The sequence below is a fragment of the Sciurus carolinensis genome, chromosome 2 (assembly GCF_902686445.1).
Source record: "Sciurus carolinensis chromosome 2, mSciCar1.2, whole genome shotgun sequence".
In the NCBI taxonomy this organism is placed as follows: Eukaryota; Metazoa; Chordata; class Mammalia; order Rodentia; family Sciuridae; genus Sciurus; species Sciurus carolinensis.
This window is the reverse complement of record NC_062214.1, coordinates 198,201,369-198,228,795: the sequence shown is the minus strand read 5'-3', so window position 1 is coordinate 198,228,795 and position 27,427 is coordinate 198,201,369. Positions and strand designations below refer to the sequence as shown.

Sequence of the window (27,427 nt, the reverse complement as noted above, 5' to 3'; positions counted from 1 at the left end):
TCTTCACTGTGACTTTTCAGAACCGAGGGTTGAATAAAACACTCCCTGTCACCACAGGTTTGTGTGCCCTGAAGGCTCCAAGCACAGCCGAGACCAGGTAGAGGCCACTGCCCTGTGGACAGAGTGCCTTTAGCTCATCTTTACTTTCCCTGCTCAGCTAGGTCCTCTCAATCAAAAACTCCACAAACCATTATTGTCATCTTGGCACAGTAGTGCTGTGTGAGTAGGCTCCCGGGCCAGGCTCATGATAGTCTGTTTTTTAAACCCACCACATTAAAAAGTCGGAGCTTCTAGCAGAGCATGGTGGCGCACACCAATAATTCTGATGACTCGGAGGGTAAAGTAGGAAGATTGCAGGTTTAGGACCAGTGTCAGCAACTTTGAAGCCTTGTCTGAAAATTAAAAATATAAAGGGCTGGAGATGAGTTGGACACAGTGACACATGCCTATAATCTCAGCACTTGGGAGGCTGAGGCAGGAGGATCACAATTTCAAAGCTGTCCTAAGCAACTTAGTAAGACCCTGTCTTTAAAACATAAAATAAGGGCTGGGTATATGGCTCACTATCAAGTGCCCCTGGGTTCAATCCCCAGTAGCAAAAAAGAGGGTGACTGGAGATGTAACTCAGTGGTAGAGCACTCAGGGCTCAGTCCCCAGTACTAGAAAAAAAGAAAAAAGTTGGGGCTCCTTTCCATAGGACCTTCTTCATGACTGGGGTTGACTTGTTTTCCTGTAACACAGTGTCAGGAGGTCATGTCCCGACACACTGGGACATCCCTTCATTTATGAAAACAGTGCAGCTGCTCTTCCTCTGTTCTGTCCTGTTTTCAGGATTGGTGACTGATGTGTGCTGGTCTTTTGTTTGTGACACTTGCTCTGACCTGGTACCTAGTAAGTACAGCGGTACATCTGCTGCTCCCACTGAGAGGCTCAGGGCTCCATCTGAACTGCAAGTCCTTGGAGACCACAGCCGCTGCTCAGATCTCTTCATGGCCCTGGTCTTGGTGGTGTTCTCTGATGAGCTTCTGTTATGGTTTGAGCCACCCTTTCTGTGGGAGGAGTGGTTGTCTGCGTCAGTACAGGTAATGAGCACAGCCAGCTCCTTCCAGCTGAAGGCGGCTCCTGTACCCACTCTCCTCTCTGTGCTGTGCTGCCTTAGCAGCTTGCTGGAAGAAGACGGCCTTGCAGAGCCTGGCCTCAGTCCTTCCACCGTGGTGTAGAGCAACTGGACACAGGAACCTGTGTATACCCACGCTGGGGGCAGAATCTCAGACATGGAGTCAGGGCATGAGGTCCCCACGATGGGGACACTAACCCTCGCTGTCGGCTATCCTGGTTCTGTGTCACACAGATGGCCACAGTAGATCCAGAGTGACCAGCACGTGGACAGTGTCAGACCTGGACATCAGGCTTGACTGCAGCTCATTGCGGCATTCTGCAAGCCCACTCATAAACCGTATGTGGCTAATGGGCTTAGTGGGATGCTTTCAGTCTCCTTTCACACAGACCGAATCAGCAACCATTTGTTTTTCCAAACTGACAAAGGGCTGTTCATCATCTGGATGTGGAAGTCTCTCCCCAGCTGGTGTCGAGTTGGTCCACGTGCCCAATCACACCAAGTTACAGGCTCTGCCACACAACAGTTTTGGTTTGGGGTAGTTTTTGTTTGTTTGCTTCTTTTTCAAAAGTTCATCTGAGGGGCTGGGGATGTGACTCAGTTGGTAGAGTGCTTGCCTCTTGCATCACAAGGCTCTGGGTTCAATCCCCAGCACCACCAAAAAAAAAAAAAAGTTCATCTGATTTTCTGAGTTCATGATGAAGTTTCAGTTTATGTTCAGTGCAAGAATCTCCCATCATAATGGAAAGTATTACGGTATGAGAAGCAGTGTCCTGCCTTGTGTGCCTCCAGCTGTTCCCTGAGAAAAGAAGGTGACTTCTTAGTCCTCCATGGCTGATTTCATAAAAATGTCCATTGCTGAGGGCTTTCAGAAGCCACTGAACAGCCATGTGCCCCGAGAGGATAGAAATCCAGGTCCTGGACTGGCACCTGCTCCTCCTGCTTGTCTCTTTGGGGCTCAGGTGGGCTCTGCTTTTCCCTATCAGCACAGAGCGCTCCCCTCAGGGCCCACATGTCCTCAGAGTCAGAGAACTCTAAGGGGATGGAGGTACACGCACGTGTGGCCTGCAGGAGGCTGACAGCTTGCGCTGGTTGAGACACTGGCCGGGGCCTGGTGACTTGGGTGGCGTCCTCAGCTCTGTAGGAATCAAGCCCCACAGCAGTGAGCGCAGCAGGCCATGCAGCAGCACTGCTGCAGGTCAGGCTGGCTCTGGAGCAGCCTATGTGTGGCTTGCTGCACTCAGGCTGTACCAGAGCACATTTGAGAAGCTCTTTACTCTTCATGTTTTACCTCAAATTTTGGTGTGAAGACAAATGACTACCCTGTGCTGCTTAGTTACCCCTTCTGTCTATGCTGATTTCTGTCCATCCCAAACTATTGGTGGCTGGAGCAGTTGCCACGTCTAAGCAGCTCTGCACCTTGCTTGTTGAAGCAAAGTAGGTGCCCATCCACGCAGGGTACACAACTGATCCACAGATGCTGTGACACATGGATCATGGTGTGTGACCCTACATGACCAGGGAGCCCCTCTGCACCCTTTTTCAGTTTGGAAAATGCTCTGTAAAAACATGAATCTTTTCAGTGGCTTTCCTGGAAACCTGGGGATGATGACTGCTCTCTAATCACTGCAGCAGATCAGTGGGAACTTATGCTGGCCTCTTGTGATTGCTAATTATCTTAGCAGAAAGGACTTCCTCACTGAAGGAGAAATTTGATTAATCGTGCAAGTAGTACAGGTCAAACCTGTTAGGAAATCAAAAGATAAATCTTAAGGATTTAAAAAACAAAGGATCTTTTTTATTGCTGTACAAAATTGTATTTATAAACAGTTTTCAAAGCTAAGTGCAGCCGGGCATGGTGGCACACACCTGTAATCCCAAGCTGCTCAGGAGGCTGAGGCAGGAGGATTGCGAGTTCAAAGCCAGCCTCAGCAATGGAGAGGCACTAAGCAGCTCAGTGAGACTCTGTCTCTAAATAAAATACAAAATAGGGCTGGGGATGTGGCTCAGTGGCCAAGGGCCTCTGAGTTCAATCCCTGGTACCAAAAGAAAAAAAAAAAAAATTTCTTAAATTCTATTGCTTGCTTAATTCTGTGCTGTGGGTGTAGTGAATTTGACCTGTACTTCAGTGGGTGTAACCTGTCCTGCACCAGCCTTAGCATGGTCTTTGAGTCTCTGGCCTTGTTGGCCACACTAGCCAGGAGTTTCCCATAGAGGCTACCCTGGGCTCATGCACAGACCTGTGGGGGTTTGTGCAGGTCGATAGCTCCATGTGCCAGATGGTGGTTGTCCTCTTGGTTCATGGAGCTCCCTCAGAATGTGAAGTCCCAGTGATATTTGTATTCTGGCAAAGTGTGCTTTTAGATTGGTGCAACTGATTTCAAGAAAAATTTCACTTAGAATTCTGTGTTCTTTTCAAGCTAATGATGGAAGCTGGCCAACATTAAAGCAGAATTCTGGCTCTTCGATGAAGCCGGCGCAGATGGCCAATGTGGATTGGAAGGACCCAGGCGTGGAGGGGGCTCTAAAGCAGGGTGCGATCTCAAGTCAGCCGCTACCCTTGTCTGCACTGGGAGCCACAGATAAGCTGGTAGGCCACCTGTCCTTACCACAGAGTATCATGAGTTTAAGGACCAGCCCCTTAAATTCAAACTCAGGGGCGTGAAGCAAATCAATCCACATCACCCCCAGGATTCTAGGGTTACTACACCTTCAGGGCCTGTGCAGAACACACATGCATAGGACTTTTGCCTAAGTTTTGCAAATGATGAGCCCAACAGTGTGCCCTGTGTCCTGGTCACAACTGATTTGAAGGATTACAAATTCTACCATGTATTCTTTTGCAAGTATGGGTTTAAATGTGCTTAACTTTCCAAAGAGTAACTTGTTTCTCTTCTTAACACCTAAATTTAGGGCGTGGATATTGGTAAAGGGCCACCTCCCATCCCTGGTGCAGGCAAGCCACTGCCTCCAAGCTATGGGACATACCCAAGTCCTGCACCCCTGGGCCCAGGGTCAGCAAGCTCCCTGGAGAGGAGGAAAGAAGGCAGCTCACCCAGACCCAGTACAGGCCCACCCAGCCGGCCGAAGCCTGCCCCGCTGCCCCCTGCAGCCAGTGCCCCCCAGCCAGGCTCCTCACAGCAGATCCAGCAGAGGATTTCTGTGCCTCCAAGTCCCACGTACCCGCCATCAGGGCCACCTGCCTTTCCAGCTGGAGATGGCAAACCTGAACTCCCACTGACGGTAGCCATTAGGCCCTTTCTGGCTGATAAAGGATCAAGGCCACAGTCTCCCAGGAAAGGACCCCAGACGGTGAATTCAAGTTCCATATACTCCATGTACCTCCAGCAAGCCACACCACCTAAGAATTACCAACCAGCAGTGCACGGCACCTTAAACAAGTCAGTTAAAGCAGGTATGGTGAATTTATCCTCTCCTCTGGGGCCTAGGAAATTATACTCTAAGGAAGTTCAGGGCTAGGGTCAGAGCTCAGGGTCAGAGAGCTTGCCCAGCACGTGTGAGTCTCTGGGTTCCATCCTCAGTACCACATTAAAACAAAAATAAAGGCATTCTTTCCATGTACAACTTCAAAAAAAAAAGTACGGATCCACATCCTTATGTTGGAGCCACTTGCTGTTTAGGTTGAAGCATAGTTCTTACATTTCTTACATAAGTATGTCCGTGGGCATCAGGTGAAATGAAAGGACAAGATGAAACACAGCGGGCACTTTGTAGCTCTCTGACTGCCTGTCTGACCGCCTTCTCATACCACATAGAAATCCAGCTCCTGGAAGGATGAGATTCTAGGAATTTCATTTTTCTTCCTGCTTCATGGTAGCTTGTGCCAGAAGCTATCTGGTGAGTAGGGGCCAAGGGTGAGACTTGACCACTGGTCCTCTGGGCTTCCTGGCTGTGACCTGGGAGTGGGTGAGTTGAGAAGGGTGTTGCTCCTTAGGAGGGTCCCCAGCCCATGGGGGAGAAAAGCTCTGGAAAGGGTGAGTTGAGGCCCTTCTTGGAAGGCAGATGAGCGAGTGTAGATCAGTTCCATACACCCAGAGCTGACGGTGACTCTGACCCTTCCAGGAGGATCCTGTGGGGCAGTTCCGGGTTGGGCTGCCTCAGGCATTCTCAGGCATTGACTGCAGTGTCCAGAACTCATGGTTCATGGGTTGCTGGGTGTGCAGTGTTACCTGTGGGCCGTATTCTGACCCCGGGGGAAGCTCCTGGGCTGCCAGGTCCCACCTTCCTGCTCCCTGGAGGCAAGTGTCCTCATGTTGTCCGAGTTTGTCTAAGGTTCAGAGATGAGCGCAGCAGCTTCATACTTTCCCTTGGCTGGAAAACAAAGCAGGCTTGTTGAGGGCAGCAAGTCAGGTCAACAGCCTTTTCTTCCTTTGAAAAAACCCAATTCTAGAAACTCCAATATAAAAACCACTACACAGGAGCCAGAGGAGGAGCCCATCTCTCATGGAATCGGTGCTCAGGAACTGGGCCCAAGACCCAGCAGCAAGTTGAAATTGAGCCCTATTCTCTGTGTCTCTTCCAGTGTATGGCAAGCCTGTCCTACCATCGGGGTCAACATCTCCATCACCCTTACCGTTTCTTCATGGGTCAATGGGCATAGGCACGGCACAGCCTCAGCCATCTTCAGAATGTGCTGAGAAAGAGCCAGAGCAAGAGGGCCCGGCTGCGCCTGGAGAAGGCAGTACGGTGGAGAGCCTGCCACGGCCTCTCAGCCCCACCAAGCTCACACCCATTGTGCACTCACCGCTGCGCTACCAGAGTGACGCGGACCTGGAGGCCCTGCGGAGGAAGCTGGCCAATGCACCCCGGCCCCTGAAGAAGCGCAGCTCCATCACGGAGCCAGAGGGCCCCAGCGGACCCAACATCCAAAAGCTGCTGTACCAGCGCTTCAACACCCTGGCTGGTGGCATGGAGGGCACCCCTTTCTACCAGCCCAGCCCCTCACAGGACTTTGTGGGCACCTTGGCCGATGTGGACAATGGAAACACCAACACCAATGGCAACCTGGATGAGCCCACCTCTGCCCAGCCCACAGCCCCACTGCCTGAGGAGCCTGCCCCATCCTCAGATGCCAACGACAATGAGTTACCTTCCCCTGAACCCGAGGAACTCATCCGTCCCCAAACCACCCACCAAACTGCTGAGCCTGCAGAGGATAACAACAACAATGTGGCCACTGTCCCCTCCACAGAACAGATCCCGAGCCCTGTGGTTGAGGCCCCATCTCCAGGCGAAGAACATGTCCCTCCGGCACCTCCTCCCCTGCCATCCACCCGCCAGCTGCCTCGGTGGTGGGTGTCCTTGTGAGACCAAAGCAGGGCTCCTCTCAGCATTCTCCTTGTGAGGAGTTGGGCATGTCCCTGCTGCCCACAGTTAGGCTGGGGAGAGGGCTATCAGGGGATGGAAAGACCAAGGGGCACAAAGGAGGGATGCACAGTGCCCCTGGGTGTTGCCATTGGAACCTGGGAAATGGGCAAAGGGAAGGAAGAACCTTCTGGACAGAGACCCCTGGGGTGAGTCAGTGTTGATGGAGCAGAGAGAGGTTGGGCATCCTCTCAAGATACAGCAGGTCCTCTCACCTGGGATCTCTCAGTGCTACAGCTGTTGGCTATGTTTTGTGTCCATAGGGACAACCTGCCAGCTCCCTTGGGCCTTCATCTGCCTAGCAGCTGGCTGTCATAGACCATGTTCCCTTTCATGGGGTCTTCTAACAGGAAGTGGGCTAGCAACCCAAACCAGCCATTGCCCTCTGTGAGCATAGCCAGGAGCTCAAGCCCATACCAGTGCCCTCCTCAGGTGGCCCCTGGGCTGCTCTTGGAGAGCCACTACCTTAGGGTTTAGTTCCTGCTCCTCCTTCCCACAGGTGTAGGTCTTGGACTGGCCCTTGCTTTGTAGGTCACCTGGACATTGAAAACGTGCTTCCTTCCCACAGAGCAAGCGAACCAACCTGAAGAAACCCAACTCCGAGCGGACAGGCCATGGGCTGAGAGTACGCTTCAACCCCCTGGCACTGCTTCTAGATGCTTCTTTGGAAGGAGAGTTTGATCTGGTGCAGAGGATAATCTACGAGGTGAGCCACACCCCCTTGGGTGCTGTGGGGAATGGGGGACTAACTCTGAAGTGTCCCACGTCCTTGTCCTAGGTGGAGGACCCCAGCAAGCCCAATGATGAAGGGATCACCCCGCTGCACAACGCAGTCTGTGCTGGCCACCATCACATCGTGAAGTTCCTGCTGGACTTTGGTGTCAATGTGAACGCTGCTGACAGTGATGGATGGTGAGGGCCCCTGGGGGTGTGAGGTTGGGACTCACTTTCTCCCATCTTACAAAAGGAAAATATACACGTTCTAGAAAATGGGGAAGTATGGAGAAGAACAGCAAGAATACCCATCAGTTCATTCCCCAAAAGATAGCTGTTTGTCAGCATTTTGTTTTGTATCTTTCTAGCTTTTTTAAAAATTTTATTAGAAACGTAGCTGTGTGTTTATTCTTCGGATGCCTTAACAACAGTCTAAACTTTCTCCTAATTAGTCACTCTTCCCTTTTTCAGATATTTTATATGAAATACAAATTCACATATTATGAATATGTGAAAAGTAACTCCAGAAAGCCCCCTTTGTTAGAGGGTTTAGGTGTGTGTGTTCTTATCTCCATTTGCCTTCAGAATAAGGACTCTGCTGCTGTGCAGGGCCCATGGTCTCACTGGGGGTATTTTGAACCCAGTTCTCACTGTGCTGTTTGTCTTTAAAAAAAAAAAAAAAAAAAAAAAAATTATTATAAACTACCCATAAGAGTTGCCATCTTAGCCATTTGTAAATGTCCACTTCAGAATGGTAAAGTACATTGACATTTCTGTGCCGTGAGCACCTATTTATAAGTTGTTCCTTAAACTGCTCTCTGCCCACCCCCTTTTCAAAAATTGCTATGTGGCCCACGATCCATCAGTGGAGGTCAGACCTTTAAAAACACACACAAACTTGCCCAGCATGAAGGCATGGCACCTTTGTGAGGATCCTTCAAGGGTTGCATTACGCAGGAGCCAGGTGGCCCTGGATAGCACCAGACCTACACCCTCACCCCTCTGGTTCCAGGACACCACTGCACTGTGCAGCCTCTTGCAACAGTGTACACCTCTGCAAGCAGCTGGTCGAGAGCGGTGCTGCCATCTTTGCTTCAACCATCAGTGACATTGAGACAGCCGCAGACAAGTGTGAGGAGATGGAAGAAGGCTACATACAGTGCTCCCAGTTCCTCTATGGTATGTGGAGTGTCTGCTGCACCTTGGCGTCTTCCCCTGGGCAAGGCAGCCCTGTATGCAGTGGTGCTGCGGTGGTAACTCCCAGTGGCCAGAGAGGGCCCAGAGTCCAGTGTGCTTGAGCCCTCCCACTCTCCGCAGCAGCCGGGAAGTCCTCATTTGAAAGGCGGGCACACTGCTGGTTCACTCCTGCAAACACGTTGGGCTATCCACATTGGTAGGAGGAGTCTGTGCCATTGCTAAAAAGTAAAAATGACCTCACTGTGCTTTGCACGGAGGTTCCCTATGGGGCACAGGAGTTGGGTGTATGGATGGTGGCTGTTCATCTGTTCACTGGCTGCTAGGGTGCACCAGCACTTGCAGTGAGTAGGGCCTCTCCATCCCTGCGCTGGCCTGGGGTTGGCCACTTGTCCCCTGAACCATTTGATAGATGCAGCTCTACCCCTAATCAAGCTGCTGTAGCCAGGGTTAGGTTGCCCCAGAGCCAAGATGTCTTCTCTATTCCAAGGGTAGGAGTCACAGGCATTCATTTCACCCGTGTTCAGCTCTGTGGTGGGTCCTGGGATAGTGTCAAAGAGCCAGGTGACAGGTTCCTGCTTTGTGGTGGGACTCAGCAGACACAAGAACCCCAGGTGAATCTGGCTGAGACTGCAGTCACGGCCCACCTACTGAGGGAGGACAGCTCCCGGTGTGACCATGCTGGCCTCTGGAAGCACAGTGTCCACAGAAGGCCCTTTCTCAGGGCACTCCTTCTAGTGCTTGGCCATGCATTTGCTCTGCAGCACAGCACAGGGTCAGGAGCTTAGCTGCCAACTTCTGAAAATTTGTTTTAGGTATGAGTTTTAAGTTTCATCTTTAAAAATGCCCTTTAGAACAACACACCTTTACTTCTGGAACCAGGATTTCAGTAGAAATAGTTGATCCTTCCTATCCATGAGTTCCACATCTGGATTCAACCTACCATGGATCAAAATAGTTGAAGCCAGACATGGTGGTGCATGCCTGTATCCCAGTAGCTGGGAGGCTGAGTCAGGAGGATCGCAAGTTCAAAGCTAACCTCAGCAATGGCGAGGCACTAAGCAAAAATTCAGTGAGACACTGTCTCTAAATTAAGAGGAAAAAAAAAATACAAAATAGGGCTGGGGATGTGGCGCAGTGGTCAATCCTCAGTGGATGTGGCTCCTGAGTTCAATTCCCAGTACCAAAATAATAATAATAATTATAGTAATAGAAAAACCAGGCACAGTGATGCACACCTATAATCCCAGCAATTCAGGAGACAGATAGGAGAATTCCAAGTTTGAGGCCAACCTCAGAAACTTAGCAAGGACCTGTCTCAAAATTTTAAAAAATAAATAAAAAGGACTGGGGATATAATTCAGTGACAAAGTGCTTCTGGGTTCAATTCCCAGTACAAAAAAAAAAAGAAAAAGGAAAGACTATTTGAAAAAAAGTGGCATCTGTGCTGAATATATAGACTGTTTTTCTTGTTACTCTCTCAACCTGCTTACCTGGCCTCAGGTATTACAAGTAATCTAGAGATGATGTTCATGGAAGGATGTGTGTAGGTTTTATGTGAACACCACTGCCATTTTGTCAAGAAGGACTTGAGCACCTGAGGATTTTGGTGTCTGCAGGGGTTCTGGAACCACCCTCCTGGATACAGAGGGACAGGTTAACTGTCTTGCAGGGATGGAGAGGAGGTTGTGTGCAGTAAACCAAGGGGCAGCAGCTGGACCTTAGAAGAGTGTAGGGTGGAGTGGCCCTGGTCTCTAACCTCACTGGCCTGCAGCCCACTGGGAGCCACCTTGAGCAGCAGTGTCCGCCTTGTTCCTTGGTGGGCTGCTTTCTCTGGGCTGCCCTCGGCAAGGCCTCACTGTGGCTCTCTGGTCCCAGGGGTGCAGGAGAAGCTGGGGGTGATGAATAAAGGTGCGGTGTACGCCCTGTGGGACTACGAGGCCCAGAACAGCGACGAGCTGTCCTTCCACGAAGGTGATGCCATCACAGTCCTGAGGCGCAAGGATGACAGCGAGACTGACTGGTGGTGGGCTCGGCTTGGGGACCGGGAGGGCTACGTGCCCAAAAACCTGCTGGGGGTAAGCACTTGGCGCACTATGAAGTTATGTTAAAAAGTCAGCTGGCTTTGTGTACTTGTGCCTGTCACAGGATCCACCTCATGGCATGGGGTCTGGTTCTGTTGGGGACCAGGGCAGGAGGCCACCTTTCTTCAAGCCTTAGCAGACTGCTCTGCACATGGGCAAGCCCCTGCTTTGCAGAGTTGGAGCACTGGGATTCAGGCAGAGCCCCTGGAGGCAACTGGCCTGCACCCACCCCACATGGAGACCAGGAGCACTGGCTGGCTGCTAGCCAGCGTGTGCTGCTCACGACGTACTTTGGCAAGTAGCTGGGCCACCCACCTAGACCTTCCCCATCTGGACAGGCAGGGGAGGCCAGACTCTGCAGGTTGCCAGCTCTATCTCCTTCATGGTGGGTGGCACCAGTCCTTTGGCAGAGGGACACCCTGCTGGCTTCTCCTGTATGCCGTGACAGGACTATCAGATGCTCCTCATCCACTGCAAGACACCTGCCTTGAGGGAGCTTATGCCCTCAAGGGCTTAGCAGATAGTGACACCGTTTAGGGTGGTATGATGTGCTGCCAGAAAGATAGGGACAGGTTACTCTGAGGTGGAACTCTTTGAAATGGTAGTTTGGGAAGAGTCTCAGAGAGGGGACAACTGTGTTCAGACCTGGGAGGACAAGCCTTCTGGGTGGCGTGCAGAGGCAGGTGTGAAAGGCCCTGGAGACCAGTTCCTGCTCACCCCAAATGTGTCCATTGCTTCCCAGCTGTATCCACGGATCAAGCCTCGGCAGCGAACACTTGCCTAGCTTCCCCCTGGAGCACCACAGTCTTGCTGGCTCCCAGGAGCTGCTGGAGAGGATCAGCTGTCCCAGGAAAGCTGATGCTAAGACGGCCTCATGGTGCTCACTTTAGCAGACAGCGCCCACAATGTGAATTCCTGCACTTCCCAGGTGAGGCCTTCTCCAGTCTGCCACAGCTGGGAGAGGTACTTTTGCCTCCAAGAGGACTGAATTTTGCCAATTACTGTAAATCCAAATAAATACCCAGCTTTCAGAATTCCCACCCCTATTGCCAATAAGAAGCCCTGTAATTATTAGGACCCCTCTTGGTTGCCAGTGAAGATAAAACTCTGGCCTGGCCTGGCCTGGCCCTGAGGCTGCCTCTTATACCCCCATCATGAAGCCAAGCTGCTGCCAGGTGCCCCACTGCAGCCCACCTCCAAGAGCCCTAGAGCCCACCACCCTTCCTCATCGCCCCACAGTTCTTCCTTTTACTACCAAAGGAGCCATTGTGTGGAAACTGTCCCGAGGTTGCCCCTGTGGATATCCCCCAGGGGTCCCCCTGCACAGATGATCGGATGTCCAGCTTGATCCGGATTGCTACAGCCTCTGGCTGCACAGCTTGAATCTGTTTTTGTTCCGAGTCAGACTCCACTCTGGGCCAGGATGGATCAAGGTCTGTGTGGAGGAGGCAGGGCAGGGACCAGTTCAGACAAAGCAGCTGGAGGGCTGAGGAGCAGTAGCCACATGGGTCAGCTGGAAGGTAGCAGTCTAGCCCTGGTCCCTGGCTCCATACGAGGCAGACACTACACTGGAGCCTGGATTGTGTGGACAGGCTTTTTATACACCAAGATTATTTTTCAACTAGACCATTCGAAACTATCAGAACTGTGTTGGAAATGTTCTCTTCCTCATTAACACACAGGCCCTTGGGCTTTATTTTCCATGTGCATCTTGTGTATGATCCGTGTGTAAATATGTGTATGGACCCACAGAGGCAGTGTTGCAGTTGACGGCTGACTGCGCAGGGTGTGGCACTGAGGGACACCACTGTAGAGCAGCTCTGCCATCCCTGACACTGCTGACGCTGTGTAAATGTGCACAATAAATTGCTGTCTCACACCTGCTGTGTCTTGTGTTCTGGTGGCAGGACTAAGCCAGGCCACTCGCACTCAGGTTAGATGGATACAGTAAGACCAGAGCCTGCTCTGTACTTCCAAAATAAGTTTTAATCATATGCGTTATATACAGAGTGCTGTACCGTCATTTTAATAAGATGAAACAGTGAGTGAGAAGTAGAAAACACAAAGCTGATGCTGTCTGCTTTGTAAAGTATCAAAGGGTTGTCCGTTGCCCCAAATTAGTGACAAGGTCAACAGAGAGTCTATACACAGGCTAAGGCAACGTCGTAAACTGGCTACGGAAGAGTGCAGGCCCCAGTGCAAACCAGAGGCCTGAGTTACCACCCCCCACTAGCTTCTGTGGGAGAACTAATGCAATGAGGACTGGTGGGCCTCAGACTTCTGGTGAGCCTGGGAACATCATAAGGCTCTGCTAAAGATAGCTCAGCCTCACGACTGGCGCGCAGCTGTGTGAAGCATTTAATGAGCCGTGTGCGTGCGGCACTAGGTAAGTGTACGCCTTGCTGCTCCAAATACTCAGGTTGCATTTCTCAGCACAAGCAGGGTGAGGCCCTGTAGTGCCTGGGCAGGGGCAGGCAGCTTAGCCCTGGTGACCAGATGTACTCCACGTGCAGCTTTCTGTCACTGGTCCCGAGATTCATAGAGGAGCTTGGCGGCCTGCAGGGTGACCAAAAATAAACGTGCCTGGCTGCACTGAGCCCAGCCCTGTGCCTTCCAGAGGCACTGCTTTGGCAGGTCTTCCTCTGGGAAAGGCGGGCTCTCCTCTAAGCCCACTCACCCACCCACACCCACGGTACCTTATGCATGGCTGCCAGCCACGCTGTGGCCTGCCTCCTGCTGGCATTCGCGTCCTCCCCTGCGGTCAGCTTCAGCTGGGCCTCGCCCTCTGTCCCTGGCACTGTGTACTGCAGGAACATACCTGTGGCCCGAGCATTACCTCCTGGAAGAGGGGGACGAGGTGAGGAGGCCCAGAGGGGCCCTGATGCAATGGTGGCCAGCACTGCCCCACCTTGGGCTACTCAGGAAGCAGCCTTGTTGGGACCACACAGTGACATGAGCTCCCGCCTCTGTGGAGAACATGAGTTCAACAGTGGGTGGGAAAGGTGACATGTCACCTGGCCTGGTGCCCTCCAGGGACAAACTAGTGGAACCACATCACCAAGAACACTGTTCTTGGAAAATCCAGAAAATGCTGCACCTCCTGAGTTCCATGGAGCCCCTGTTCCTGCCTCCAGAGAACTCCCAGATAATACCTGTCCACAGCCAGGGCTGCAGAAGTGCTGAAGCCACCTTAAGAGCACCGGTCATCAGACAGGCCAAATGGACAGTCACTTCATGGCTGGTCTTATACCTAGAGGTCAGAGACCATGGCCATCCTCTACAGAGACCAGGGCCAAGGCTGAGCAGACTGTTGATGCCAGAAAGATGCCAGACCATCCTGTCACATGCTGTTCCCCCAGACCTGACAGGATCCCATCAAGCCCTGGTTTGGAAGTTGGCCTGCAGGGACCCAGTCCCCACCTTTCTGGGCTGTGACTAGCTGCCCAGACACTGTGTCTTGACTCCAGCACCTGCTCAAAGAACAAAGCACTGGAGGAAAGGCCCACAGCTTACAGGGCCCCTCTGTAGCACATGGACTTCACCTACAGCCTTCCACATGGTGACGTTCACGATGACCCACCTTGGAGGATTTCCACTGGTCAGCAGGGTGAGTGCACTGACTGAAGAGGCCTGACCACCATAAGAGGACTGTGTCTACTGCAGAGCTGCACCCTGAGCAGCTCTTTCACAAGCCCAGGGTCCCTGCTGAAGACCTTGGGCTGAGCTACCTGCTCAGGCTCTGCGGCAGGCAGACCTTGGCTCTGCCCACTGCCTGCTTTGGTAAATACTGGAACACGGCCCTGGCCCCCTGTTGTCTATGATGGTTTTTGTCATTGACATTTCTCAAAAGCACAAGTGTCAGCCCTGCTGTAATGGCCCAGGATGGTAGGCAGCTCCTCAGTCTGCTTCAGCTCAGGGAGTGGTTCACACTGTCCCTACCCCCACCCTCCACAGGAAGACAGGGTTATGGGCCTCTAAGGGACCTAAGAAAATGCTGGGCAGTATGGGGCCACTACTCCCCAAGCCTCTGAGGGCATGTGGTGCCAGTAGTCCTAGGGCCTGCCTAGCAGAACAGCTGAGGACGGTCTGCGTACACTTGCAGGACCTGCCAGAGGCCATCCCTGTCCTGGCTACCTTCCCCTTGACCTTGGGAGTGGCTGTGGTGAGTTGTATTCCTAAGCCTTGGGTTCCATAGGTGGAGACAGGCATTTGGGGACCCAGGGGCTGACCCTAGCTTCTCAGATACTACCCTTGGCACCAGAGTGTCTTCAGCCATCCTGGTGCCCCATGCATGTCCCTACATTCAGGAAACAGCACAACATTGGCCTGAGCCACTCACTGCCTGCTTCAGGAGGCTGAGACAGAGGTGCTGGGAGCCAGGAAGTCACAGTGGACACAGCTAGCCAAGCCACAAGGGGCAGTGGCAGAGAAGGCTGCCAGCCTCTCCACAGGCCCAGTGCCTCTGGACTCCATGGCTACCCACAGCCCTGGCCTCAGTTGCTCAGGGCTGGCAGACACTGACAGAAAGCCAGCAACTATCTGCTAATGCTTCTTCCCTGAGACAGAAAAACTAAGCAAATATATTTTCTTCTGTTGGGATGTTTGCATTTATGCTTTATAGACTCATGTATTGGACCCATGTTTATCATAAATCAGAAGTGAATTTCACAAGGAACCTTGGCATGAACCCCAGACAGAAGCAAAGTGGCCAGAGGAGGAACAGGGCCCACAGCATGCTGGAGGGAGCGGCTGGCAGAGGACGAGGCTGACCTTCGGAGGTGGGCTGGCTCCCCAGGACGCTGGTGTAAGTGTGAGTGTCTTTCTACGTCAAGAAGGTAGGCAGGCAGTGGAGAGAAGAACAGTCAAGAGCCACTCAGAAAACGGAGAGCAAGAGGGTTAGATCAGGTGGATTCTTCAGCACCATCTTCAGGTTTGGAACAGGGAAGCGTGCAGGTCAGCTGCCTCAGGGGACAAGGCAGTGGCAGCAGGCAAGTGCTGCTTTCCTGCCAGCTGCCACTCCACTGGCTACAGCACTAGGAGCACTGTCCAGCAGGAGTGCAGTGATCTGCATAGCAGTAGACCATCATGACATTCAGGCCGAGAGTCCTCCTTTATCTTACAGTTTTACGTCCCCACTGACCTGGCAAGTTCTAAATCCACTGACTGAATACAAGCCTCAAGGAAGAGGAAGGTAGGCCTCTCAGGCCCAAATGCTTGTGCCTCCGGTTTCCCTCATGTGACCATACCCTCCTGCCCGGGAAGGCCACCAGGCACATACCTCCAGGAGCAAAGCCTTCTGTGAGGACCTGCACAGTGGAGATGTGCGCAATCTCAATTTCACAGTGGTGGTCCCCATCCAGAATCAAGCATCTACGCAAACAGAAGAGTTCCAACTATGTGACAGGCCCGCAGCCCGGGACAGTACCACCAGCTCCAAGTGGGGCTCTAACACTTACCTCTGGTTGTTGGAAAGACGACAAACCATGGTTTCAGATTTTTCTGAGTTTCCAAAAGTTACAGAGAAGGTGGCTCCTTGGGAGACAAAACCAAATGAGCAAATGTCATGTGCTGTTTTTCCAGCTGCCCTCCCCAGGCTGAGGCATGGAGTCCTCGCCTCCCACAGTGCAACAAGCAGGAAGCAGAGTACAGCTCTGTGCGAGGGTCCCTCTATTGAGCAAAGAGGCAGCAGTGAGCGAGGGGTCTCAGAAGTAAGGCAAAAGGAATTGGGCTTTGCTGCTTATGAAGCTCCTAGGAATGTTTTTACGTCCTGCAAGGAAAGGACACAAGGCCCAGACCGAAGGAGCAGCAGATCTGTGGCCAAGAGGGCTGCTTGTTCCCCAGAGGCTCCAAGGCAGACCCAGCCCCCGGGAGTCACCCACCCCATCCCAGGACAGCCTCAGAGCCGGGGCTGCACCTGATAAGGTGCTGGGCTCTTGACTGCTTCTCTGAGGGCCATAGTCCCAAAGACGTGACCACTGATGACAGCACCTGAGGAAGCTGCTGCGGAACCAGGGTCCCCTGCCACCTGAAGGCTATGCCCAGAGAAGCCAGAACCAGCACTGTAGACATCTCTACCTCAAAAGAGAAGGTCTAGGACTGCTTCTAAATGGATCGGAGACAAATGGGAGGGCCGATGTGCACTGGAGCGAGGGGGCGCCGCACCGTGCTTACCGCTCAGGAGCACCTTGAGCTGCCGGTCGTAGAACTCTGCCTCGCGGTGGGACACCAGGGCGCACTCGGCGCACTGCCGCACGGGGTCCACGAAGCACATGCGCCGGAGTGGCACCTTCTGGCCGCAGCACCTATCACAGAAGCACTTCCCGCAGCGGCGGCAGTGGTGCTAGCAGGGCAGAGGGTCCGTGAGCAGGGCCAGAACATGGGTGTCCTGAGCCCACCTTGTACCTGGGGCCGTGTGCCACCTCCTCGTGAGCCCAAGGAGGGTCTTCCTCACATGGCTGGCCTCTGCCTAGCTTGGGTCTTTTTAAAAAATAATCAAAAGGGCCACTTTTAACTTTTTTTTTTTTTTTTTTGGCCTTTCAAATCTTGCTGCCCAGGCAGGAATGGGTGCACCGAAGGGCAGCCTGTGTGGCTTGTGGCCGCAGGAGCCCCACCAGTGCAGGAGCAGCATGTGACTCTCTTCAGGACCCACCAGAACAGGGCATCACTTGAACCCAAAGGACCCTACACTATCCATTCCCTCCCGAAAAGGGGCTCACTGTCCCACTGGGGCCTACCCAGGTCAGTGCTCCTACCACCACCCACCTGATGGCCTCAACTCACCTTTCTGGTGATAAAGTCAAATTTGGCATCACATTGCATACATCTTGGACACTAGGAGAGAATGCGACAGGGTATTAAAGCCCGGCCCTGCCACTTGGCTAATCTGCTGAGGCAGGACCAGGAGGCACTGAGACCAGCGGAAAGCCAGTCTCCCACCTGCATCTGGAGACAGCTGGCAGCAGGGCAGTCCTGTGCAGTGAGTGGCAGGACAGCACACACGAACTTACTGCCCGGCTCAGAAGCTAGGCAGGCTCGGTGGGCCTCGCCCAGGCCTGAGGTGAGGCAAGTGATGCCAAGGCCTGCGTGCCGGGGCAGAGTCCTGCAGGTCCTGCAGGTCCCCAGGCAGGACTTGCTGCATCTGTATCACAGTGCTTGGGTCATCCTAGGGGCTTCTGTCTAGCCCTAGTGCTATTACAGCCAAAGGCTGGCGTCATAGAAAGTGACCATGACATTTCATAGCAGGAGTTGACCTGGACCAAGAAAGGACATGTTATCACTCTGCTTTACAAATGAAGAAAGTCCAGGAAATCTGCTAAGGGGCCCTCCATATGATAAAAGTCCAGACAGCTGAGACAGAGTTGACTCTGGGTGCAGGCCAGACCTGTTAAGGAATATCTGGGACAGGGGGGTCCAATATGGACGGGTACCTGGCCTGGAGATGCCCTAAAGCTGTTTCCTCAAACAGGCACAAGGAGGGGACTGTTGAGACCCACAGCCTCGGGCTCTAGAGGCTGCCCCTTCTGGCAGTGAAATTTCTACGCAGACAGCATTTGCATGCAGACAGACAAGAATGACTGGGCATGGGCAGACCTGGGGATTGATGGGGACCTGCCAAGTGGTCAGCAAACAGGGCCAGGCCACATGGTGAACAGGGCCGGATCAAGCCCCTTGCAGTGCTTGCCTCCTCTGCTGCACTCCCTCCCATAGCAGCAAGCCAGGGCACTGTCTGTGCTAAGTTTGGCCCACACTTTCAGTTTCTTCAAGGCAGAACCTCAGAATCAAATTAAGTAGTCCCAGTTCAGAGGAGCCGGTTCATAGCAATGCCCAGAGCAGAAAAATGTTTTCTCCAGGTGGCCTGGTGCCAGTGAAATCCAGGGAACAAGAACGTCTCCCAGTATTCTGGGGCCTCAGGTTCTGTGGCTGGGCATAGCGTCATTATGACCCTGAGGAGGAACATTCTCTTCGCAATCCCAGAACAGCAGAGCAAGGAAGGCACTGTGGCTCCTGGCCGTGGGTGTCTGCTCACTCCCAGCAGGGCTAGATCATCACCTTCTTTCTGAATTATCTAAAAGAATCCCATGCCCCGGGTAGCCTTGCACACACAGCACATGACCCCAGCTGGGGCAGATGGGACTCGGGTACCCAGGGGAGGCCTGGGACAGAGATGACCTGACACCGAGGAAGCGCTGCAGGAAGGGAGGCTGAGAGGCTACAACCATGGGAACCTGCACCCAAGCTCGCTTCAGACCGCGTGGTCTGCAACAGTTAGAACTGAACTTGATCCACTTAGAAAGCAAGTTCGAAATGCTCACTACAGTGCCCAGCACAATGATCAAGTGCCCCCAGCCATTCCCTGCAGTCACTCATGGGTGGTGGTGGCAGCCCTCTGCGCAGGTCCCTGTGGACTGAGGCCTGTCCAATCCCTGCTGCTGGACCCCTGCCAGCACTGGGCTCCCAGCCCTTGAGGGAGAGCCTGCAAGCCCAAGGTCATGTTGCACTGTGTGTAGCCTCAACTGGAACACTAGCCAAGTCCCCAGGGTCCCCTTGCAGGCAGCAAAGATCTTGAAATAAGTCATAGCCCAAGTCCTCACTGTCACCGCCTAGGTGAGAACACTGCCTGTGAGCTTCCCACTCAAGCACGGGCACCCCTCAGCCTACTTCTGGAGACCAGAGCTCCTGGCTTTCTGTTCCATTCAGAACACAACCAGGACACAGTCGAACTTAGGTAGGTTTCCTGGCACAAACCCCTGGTGACCACAGGGTGGTGTATGCAAACTGGTTCACCCCCAACTGGGAAGGTTCTGCCCTGGAATGGCCTCCTGTTGGTAGGGGACACTGTTGGTTGAGCGATACAGAGCTGTTCCATCACTGACACCCAGGTGGCACACACTAGGATCCTGGCTGGGAAGGAGTTCCATCACGCACCCTCTAACCAAACAAAGGAAATCTCCATGAAAATAGAGATTCTCAGTGTCATGAGCCAGGCTTGCTTTCCCCTATGTCCTGCAGCCCTGGGGAGCCCACGGCCTCTGTGAGGACCAAACAAAAGTGCCAGAAGGCTAGTGCCCAGGTAGCCCCTTGGTGTGACAGGTACAACTTGCCAGAGACCCCAGGTCAGGACATGGCCTGAGCAGCCAGGGGCAACCTGGACATGAGTGCACAAATGAGCCAGTAACTCAGCAGTGGGTCTCTCCTTAGGGAGAGATGGAGGCCTCTTTGCTTTTGGTGACTAAGGACTCAGTTGAATATTTATCAAGAATCATCTACATTCAAGATGTAAGCCAAGATTCCTCCATGGAAATGGCTTGAGGAGCTCAAAAAGGAGACAGGATGGAAATGGCCACATTAGAATAGAGCCAAAAAAGAGCTCAGACTCCTTATCTAACACGAGTGGTTCCAGGTCTTGTCACCAAGGACAGAGGGCAGTGCTACACTGCCAGCCCCAGCACTCAGTGTCGTGGGACACAAACCTCCAACTCTGACAGCCGCGGCCTAAGGCTGAAACACAGGACTGACAAATGTGGCTTGGCCTATCTGCCCTGGCAACAGACCAGATGAGGAATAGGGGTCACTGTGGCCACTGGGCACCTTCTGTAACAGGACAGCAGGTCTGGGCAGGGGCCATAAGGAGTAGCACCTGTCATTGGTATCTGCCCCAGTTGTCACCAGCCATCTACTCTGTTCAGCCAGAAGCACACTAACTCACACACCAAATGCCCCCACAAGTCCCGGAGGCTCTTCACTGTCCCCTCTGCTGCCCCAACTTGCAGGCTTGTAACGCTGCCCCTGCTCTGCACGCCCCTCTCAGCCTCAGCCTCTTCACATGCAGACCTGGAAGACACTGGTGTGAAGCAGCTGTCAAGGACACAGAACCACCATCACCTGCTGCCCTGTCTTGACTCCATGAGCCTGCAAGCTCCCCAGAGGCAGGGGCTTCCTCCATCCATGGACCCCACAGATGGTGTCCCAGCACCAGGCTGGTGAACAGATGCTCTACAAAAGCTATGCATGCAAATGGGCAGCCCTGAAGTTCCCCTCAGATGCCCAGAGCTGGCCGTAGTACTGGTCCAGCCCAGAGGCCAGCGGTGCTTGGACTCTGCTGTGCCTCAGGAAGGAATCCTCTGAGACCCACAGCTGCAAATGTGCCTTCACTTGGACAGCCAGGAGTCCTGTAGGGCGTCACTGTTCTGTAAGGACAGGGCAGCACACCTCCACTCCGCCACGCTCCATGTGGCACTGCCCGCACTGCACACGGCTTCTAACCCTGAGCCTCCATGACAAATGCTTGTTTCCTCTCCCCTACACTGGTGTCTGGACTTGGGAGACCAGGCCTGGCCCTCCACAGCCTCCAGAAGCCAGTCAGCATCTCTGCCCTGGGCTGCCTTCACCCTCAAGTGCCTGTAGGTTCTGGAATGCTCTGCGTGCTGGACATAGTCTTCGTGGCTGTGCACTGTCTTTCTCCTCAACCCCAATCATCCGCCAATCACAGAAACCACTAGCATCCCCTGGAGGAGGCCTCACAGTGGTGTGACTAGAGTTCAACCAGAGAGCCATGGCTCTTTGAGAGCGAGCAGCCGTTACAGTCCCTGGCGGCCCCCAGCGCCACAGCACGTCTTGAGACTTGTCATTGGAGACCACGTCTAGGGTATAAATCTGCTCCCTTAAAAATATAAATGATCCACAAGGCTTTTATTACTCTAAATAATGATGAACTTATTGAGAAAATTAACAGTTGTGTTTTTTTGTTGTTGTTGTTGTTTTGTTTTTGGTACTAGGGATTGAATTCAGGGCCTTGAACAAGCTAGACAATCATTCCCAGTCCTTTAAAAAAAATTTTTTTTGAGACAGTGTTGCTAAGTTGCTGAGACTGGCCTTGAACTTGAAATCCTCCTACCTCAGCCTCCTAAGTCACTGGGATCACAGCCATGTGCCACTGTATCCAGCCAAAACAATGGACAGATTTTTAAACAAGTTGATTTCACTAGTTAAAAGAAAAATTTCAGATTTTCAATTTCAAACAACAGCATTATAATATGAAAAGAGAACAAGGAAATAAATAACAGGTGAATCTGAGAGCAAAATTCCTGCCAAAAGCTGGGTGCAGCAGCACATGCCCACCAGTGACTCCAGAGGCTGAGGCAGGAGGATATCAAGGTCAAGGCCAGCCTGGGCAACTTGGGGAAACCTTGCCTCAAAATAAAAAATAGAAAGGGCTGGGGTTGTAGCTCAGTGTTAGAGTGCTTGGCCCTGGGTTTAATCCCCAGTACTCAGCACCCAGACAACATATTTTTTTAATAACTTTTTTTTTTAATTTTTAATATGGTACAAAGGATGGAACCCAGTCCCTCACACCTGCTAGGCAAGTGCTCTAACACAGCCACAACCCCAGCCCCAGACGAAATATTAACAACGATAACACTAATAATGAAATCTTGCCAAATAGCAACCCCAGATAACAAACCTCTCCAGAAGGGAAAAAGGGTGACAAGTCAGAGGCTGCCAGCTGCTGGGCTCGCAGGCTTTGCTGGGGGCAATGCAACTACTTCAGGAGGCCAAGAGGACACAGCGAGGCCCAGAAACCTGCCTCCACCACGTGTAGCAAAGGGTGCTGCAACACCAGCCTGTCGGCCCCACAGTCACATGTCCCAGTAAGCAGACACTGGCAAGGCAGGGCTGGCAGCCTGTGAAGGCCACTGGTACCAGGTACAGGTGGTGACAAGTGCTCGGGGACAATGGGAGTCCCGGAGGAAGAGAGAGGCAGAGTCAACTTGGCTGGTGACCTAATGAGACCCATCTGCTGCTTGATCCTCTGGCCAGGACTTTACAGACAACCTGCCCAGGACAGACTGCCCACCAGGACAGGTGGCAGGACTTGCTCCACAGGGAGCGGCAGAGGGAGAGCAGGGAATTCACTGTCACCTTCTTTACCAGTCCAGCAGAGGCTGGGCAGTATGAGCTGTGGAGCTGCCCAGAGGGTAACTTGGGTGGTCACCAGATGAAAGAGAAAGGAGGAGGTAGGGCAGGTGGCACCAGGTGCTCCCAGTAAAGTCCCCACCCCAGAACCCACTTCCCTGCTGCCAGGCCCCAGAGGGCACTTGCTGACTCCTTCCTGGTCCAGTCACCAATGCTGACTCTGCCACCTGGGCAGTATTTACACTAAGCGTCCTGCTGGAAAGCAAGTCGGCCTTGAGCACAAAAGATGCCACTCAAGGGGCCGAGGGCAAACCCAGACCTGGATCAAGGTGCCAAGTGAAGACTCCGCCTTGCTGCCAGCCAGAGGCGCCTGGGGCCACACCCTCCTGCAGTGAGGGGCGGTCCCCAGAGGCAAGCTCACAGGGCAGCTCTTCAGGACTAGCCCGCAGAGGCTACCTGACAGCAGGTGGGAAACCAAAAGGTGGACGCCATCTGAAACGAGTTTGGAGGGCTTATGTGGACGTGCAAGCAAAGTTCCGGTAGAAAGAATGAGGTTTCAGGCTGCATGGGTCCCTCCCGGTGAGGCTGGAGAGAAGGGCAGCCACCCTTCCCCACTGTCCTCGGGGCACTGTGAAAACGCTGCCAGCGGGGCTTCTTCAAACTTCAGTCATTGACGAGGGTTTCACATGCACGTTTCCATGTGCCATTAGCTAGAGGCCACTTTTCAGGGCAAGAGCACAGCTTCTACCAAAGACCTCAGCTAACGCCTTGCTTTACTCGGGAACCTACCAGATATTAGAAACCAGTTGGAAGGAGAATCCATAGAGAGGCCATGAGTGATGAGGACATGAATGTGACAGACAGAAGATGTGAAGCTGTCTTCCTTGGGGTGAGGGTGTGAGAGAGGACGATGCCCAAGGGGCAGACATCCGGGGCCCTCAAGCATAGAACCTCCTGCGTTGCTCTCAGGCTTTCGATTTACAGGGTTCTCAGATAATTCAGTCAATGAAAGGTGGGAACCATCCCAAAAGGGACAGACACCCAGGATCCCTCCATCACAGTGTCAGCCAGTTTCTCCTGACATGACCCAAGCTCAGCCAGCCACAGGGATTCAGGAAGCTCTGTGCCCCAGGCAGCATCCTCACATGGGACTGCCAGTTCCGGAACACCTGGGGAGGCTCTGGGAGGCTCTGGGAGGCTCTGGCAGCCTCGGCACCTCGCAAGGTGAACCTTACTTACCCTGTGGTCCTGGAAAACAATTTCAAAATCACTAACCTTCCCCGTACAACCTAGCGATGGTCACAAGTGCCCTGGCCTCCTGCACCAGGCCATGCTTGGCAGGCCCTCCAAATCCCTCTGCCCCACAAAGCACTGGCTCAACTTGGTCGCTACTGACCAAGTGGAGCAAAGGCCCAGACACAGGACTGTACTGCAGAGAAGCTGCTCTTTCCGAAGCCCTGGCCCAGCTGGCCTTTGATCTACCGTGGGAGCTGCCACCTCTTCCATCTGCAGCCACTCCTCCCACAAGAGAGTACCCCTTTCCAGCCTGACCTGTGAGACACCTGCAGAACTCCAGTCTAGCTGCCCCACTATGTGTTCATCAGTCCCTCTGGGGCAGCTGTCCTACTAAATAAAACCCCTCCTCCTGAGCCCAGTACCTGTATGACACACTGGATTCCCAATGGTTCTGCATCTACAGTATCCGTGTGTCAAAATGACAGCCACAGTTGTAGGCAGTGCCACAGATGGGAAGGAAAAGCAGGATGAGTTTCACGGATAAAATCCAAGTCCCTACGGTGGCATGCCCAGCAACCCGGCCCCAACCCACCCTCCAGCTCCTAAAGCACCTCCTTCCAAACACTTGGCGCCCCTGGAGGCACAGGCACACACTCCCCAAACGTCCTGCAGCATCTTTGAGCCACAACCCTCGTGGGCAGAAGAGATAACCTGGCATGAACTCAGCAGTTGTGGGCTGGGCTAGACTCAGACTGACCCAGCTCTGGAAAGGGCCAGTGAGAACAGAGCTGTGCTCACAGGCGCCGTCTCAGGAGCGGCAAGAGTGACCCTGCTGCACGACCTACTGCACTGTCCACTCATCGCAAGCCACGCAAGTAGCCAGTTCTCCACAGTCGGATACCTCTGTGCTTGGGTCACCTCCCAGCACAGTCAAGCATTGCACGTGGCCTTCAAAGCAAGCTGGGTGCATCCTGTTCTGCCAAGGGTCAGCAACCAGTACAGGAAGTGACCTGGGGACTATCCCAACCAGTCCAACCTGCCCCTTTTCAAGGCTCCTCCAGAAAACTTTGGCAGGTTCTAGATTCTAGGCCATAATCCAATAAAATTCAAAAGATAGGGCTGGGGTTGTGGCTCAGTGGCGGAGCGCTTGCCTAGCACATGTAAGACACTGGGTTCAATCCTCAGCACCACATAAAAATAAATAAATACAAAATGGTGGGCTGGGTTTGTGGCTCAGTGGTAAGTGCTTGCCTGGCATATGTGAAGCATTGGGTTCAATTCTCAGCACCACATATGAATAAAATAAAAGGTCCATCAACAACTTAAATAAAAAATAATGGTGTGTCCATTTACAAATAAATACATATATATATTTATTTCATATGTATATATGTAAAATTTTATATATATATATAAAAATTCAAAAGCTATTTTTTATTTCAGTGCTAGGGCCAGAAACCAGGGCCTCATGCACGATAGGCGGGGCTCGATCACTGAGCTATACCCCAGCCCTCAAAATTCACTTTCTAAAAGTCAGAGCTTTATCCAGTACCGCAAAAAAATTAAAAATAAAAAAATAAAAGTCAGAGCTTTAGCTCCCTCAGATTCTTGGGCCTTCTTGGGCTACTCAGATTGGTTAATCATACTTCAGATGCCCTAGTGTGAGGGTGGTCCTGGGACACCCCGTCTTCCCTCTGGGCGGGGGAACCAAACTTGATATGAGGGACACCACACCAAGAGCATTTCAACCCAGCTTGTCAGCCATGCCAAGAATTCCCAAGACAGCCTGGGCAGAGCCCTGGTCCCACCTCACCACCCAGCACCTTTATAAGAGGCCAACTGCAAAGAAAGCCACCTTACTTAGAGTAAGAAGTGAAACAGTTATCACAGGTGATTCCAAAAGGATTCCAGTGATTTCACAACTGGAAAACCTTGTCCAGACCACATGTTCTCACACTATCCACAAGGTCCACATGGATGTGAGCACTATTAAGATTGTATAGGGTCGGCTGGGGCTGGGGCTCAGTCGCGGGGCGCTCACCTAGCATGCGTGAACATGTGCTTTGGGTTCAATCCTCAGCACCACATAAAAATAAAGGTATTGTGTCCACCCACAACTAAAACAAAATATTTTTAAAAAAAGATTGTATAGGGCACACCACAAATACATATAGCCTCACTTGTAGGCTTAAAAACTTTTATTCAAAGATTTCATCAGGGATTGCTCCTTAGCTTTTTGGCTAAGATGAAGTACAAATATTTCACTGGGGGACAGTCAGGGGAAAAATGATCTAAAAGGGCTCCTCGAGGGGCAATGAGATGGGTGAGAAGCTCCAGTCTAGACTTGCTGGCCTAGCCACGCTAAGGGGAGCACTTCCCCACCCGCAGCCAAGTTCTGGCCCCTGCTCTTCCCCATTCCATCTGTCAGTCTGTGCTCCCAGTCTCTGCTTGAACAGGTCATAAGGCCTGCTCGGGTTTCTCACTGAGTGAATTAATGAACCCAAAGCACATGTTCACTTCTATCCACACAAGAGTTGTAACATTACTTTTAAAAATCATCTTTTCCCCCAATTCTTTTATTGTGCTAAAACGCACATAACAAACTTGCCACCTGACTCCCTTCTGCACACACTCTTCAGGATCTGCAGGCACTCCCTGTTTGTGCTTAATCAGCACTAGTCAGGCGGCCAGGTGGAGGCAGGAAGGTGCTGTGAGTTGGACAAGGGCCAAGGGTAAAGTGCAGAAAGAAAAGGGCAGGAACCCCAGGTACGCAGGGACCAGCACGGAAAGTCAGGGGTTTGACCCCACCCAACACGCCCAGGAGTGGCACCCTCTCTGGGCCTCTGGGAACTGAGTGCTGATCTGCGCCATCTTCTTCAGGGCTCTGGTCTAACTTCAGAGCTGGAAGGTGGCGCAGGGCAGCCTGTGGCCGCCTTCCCCAGCTTCTGGGCGCACAGGTCGCTTCGCAAGGGGCCCGCCAGGTGACTGCACTAACACCTGATTTCACTCCTCTGCTGTCTGTGGCAGAGTCGCCCAATGGGAGAGCATTTCCAAAAGTCACCAGTACTTTGGTATCTTTTAGACATTTTTGATTTACTCTGAAATAAGAAATTATAAGGAATGCCTGAAGCGCCTCCGTTTTCTTAGAAGTGGCCTGGCTTTGCAGACTCCAGAACTTCTAAGAGTGCAAACTCCGAGATCTCAGAGGGCCGCACCACCCAGGCAGGAGAGCCCATGGCGCCCTCCTCCTCCCACCTGGACAGGTGCTGGCCAGCCTCGCCCGGGCCCACCCGCCGAGGCGCACGCTGCAGGCGCGCGTCTAGACCGCGCCTCCCGCTCCCGCAGCGGTGCGGGAACAGCGGATCCGCAGCGGAATCGCAGACTTAGAGAGTGGGAGGACAGGAGTGCTGGTACTCCCGAAGAGAGACGCGGCCAAGCGCCTCCAGGGCCCAGGCCGGGAGGGAGCGAGGGCCCGGGCGGGGTCGCGCGCGGGCGGTTCCGAGGAGCCAGGACCGGGCCAAGCGGGGACGCACCTCCTTGTCTGGGACCCACTGCGGTTCCTCCAGGCCGAACGGGCTTCCGAAGGCGCGGTGCTCGGGCACCATGCGCAAGCCGCTGGGGGAGCGCACCAGCTTTTTGGCGTCGCGGCGGGCGGCCACCCCGGAGGACATGTCGCCACCTCGGCCCCTAGCGCCCCGGCTTGCGCCCCGCACCGCACCCAGCTGGGCAGCACCGCCCCGCCCGCGCGTGGCTGACAGCTTCGGCGCCCAATCGCCAAGCCGGG

The 27,427-nt window shown here is 53.0% G+C and overlaps 2 protein-coding genes across 5 annotated transcripts in view; one reads left to right on the top strand and one right to left on the bottom strand.

The window, feature by feature from the left end:
* Positions 1-12,373, top strand: part of Ppp1r13b (protein phosphatase 1 regulatory subunit 13B) — an 87,831-nt gene extending 75,458 nt beyond the window's left edge. The window contains 9 exon segments of the mRNA XM_047540619.1: positions 3,538-3,707; positions 4,031-4,532; positions 5,661-6,392; positions 6,395-6,429; positions 7,071-7,208; positions 7,281-7,414; positions 8,229-8,395; positions 10,289-10,488; positions 11,237-12,373. Of these exon segments, the coding sequence (XP_047396575.1) occupies positions 3,538-3,707; positions 4,031-4,532; positions 5,661-6,392; positions 6,395-6,429; positions 7,071-7,208; positions 7,281-7,414; positions 8,229-8,395; positions 10,289-10,488; positions 11,237-11,278 (2,120 nt within the window). The 3' untranslated portion in view covers positions 11,279-12,373.
* On the bottom strand, positions 597-27,377 carry Zfyve21 (zinc finger FYVE-type containing 21). 4 transcript variants are annotated; one of them, XM_047540620.1, is made up of 8 exons: positions 27,177-27,377; positions 17,275-17,325; positions 16,666-16,834; positions 15,951-16,026; positions 15,773-15,864; positions 15,265-15,312; positions 13,191-13,333; positions 597-5,449 (listed from the first exon to the last, which is right to left on the bottom strand). In XM_047540620.1, the coding sequence occupies exons 1-8, from the start codon at positions 27,312-27,314 to the stop codon at positions 5,387-5,389; spliced, it is 780 nt and encodes a 259-aa protein (XP_047396576.1). In that variant the 5' UTR covers positions 27,315-27,377; the 3' UTR covers positions 597-5,386. The 4 variants fall into 4 exon arrangements, with proteins under 4 accessions (XP_047396576.1, XP_047396578.1, XP_047396577.1 ...); XM_047540621.1 differs by lacking the exon at positions 597-5,449 and adding an exon at positions 12,461-13,050; XM_047540622.1 differs by lacking the exon at positions 15,265-15,312 and having other exon boundaries at positions 882-5,449.
* Between the last annotated feature and the right edge of the window lie 50 nt (positions 27,378-27,427).

Bases quoted from the DNA above. Each gene is read 5' to 3' on its own strand.
- Zfyve21 (XM_047540620.1), bottom strand. From the start codon at position 27,314: ATGTCCTCCGGGGTGGCCGCCCGCCGCGACGCCAAAAAGCTGGTGCGC. The intron at 16,027-16,665 runs GTAAGCACGGTG...TTGTCTCCCAAG, and splicing joins GCTCAAGGTGCTCCTGAGCG to GAGCCACCTTCTCTGTAACT. The intron at 13,334-15,264 runs GTCAGCCTCGTC...CCCCTCTTCCAG, and splicing joins GAGCCAGCCCACCTCCGAAG to GAGGTAATGCTCGGGCCACA.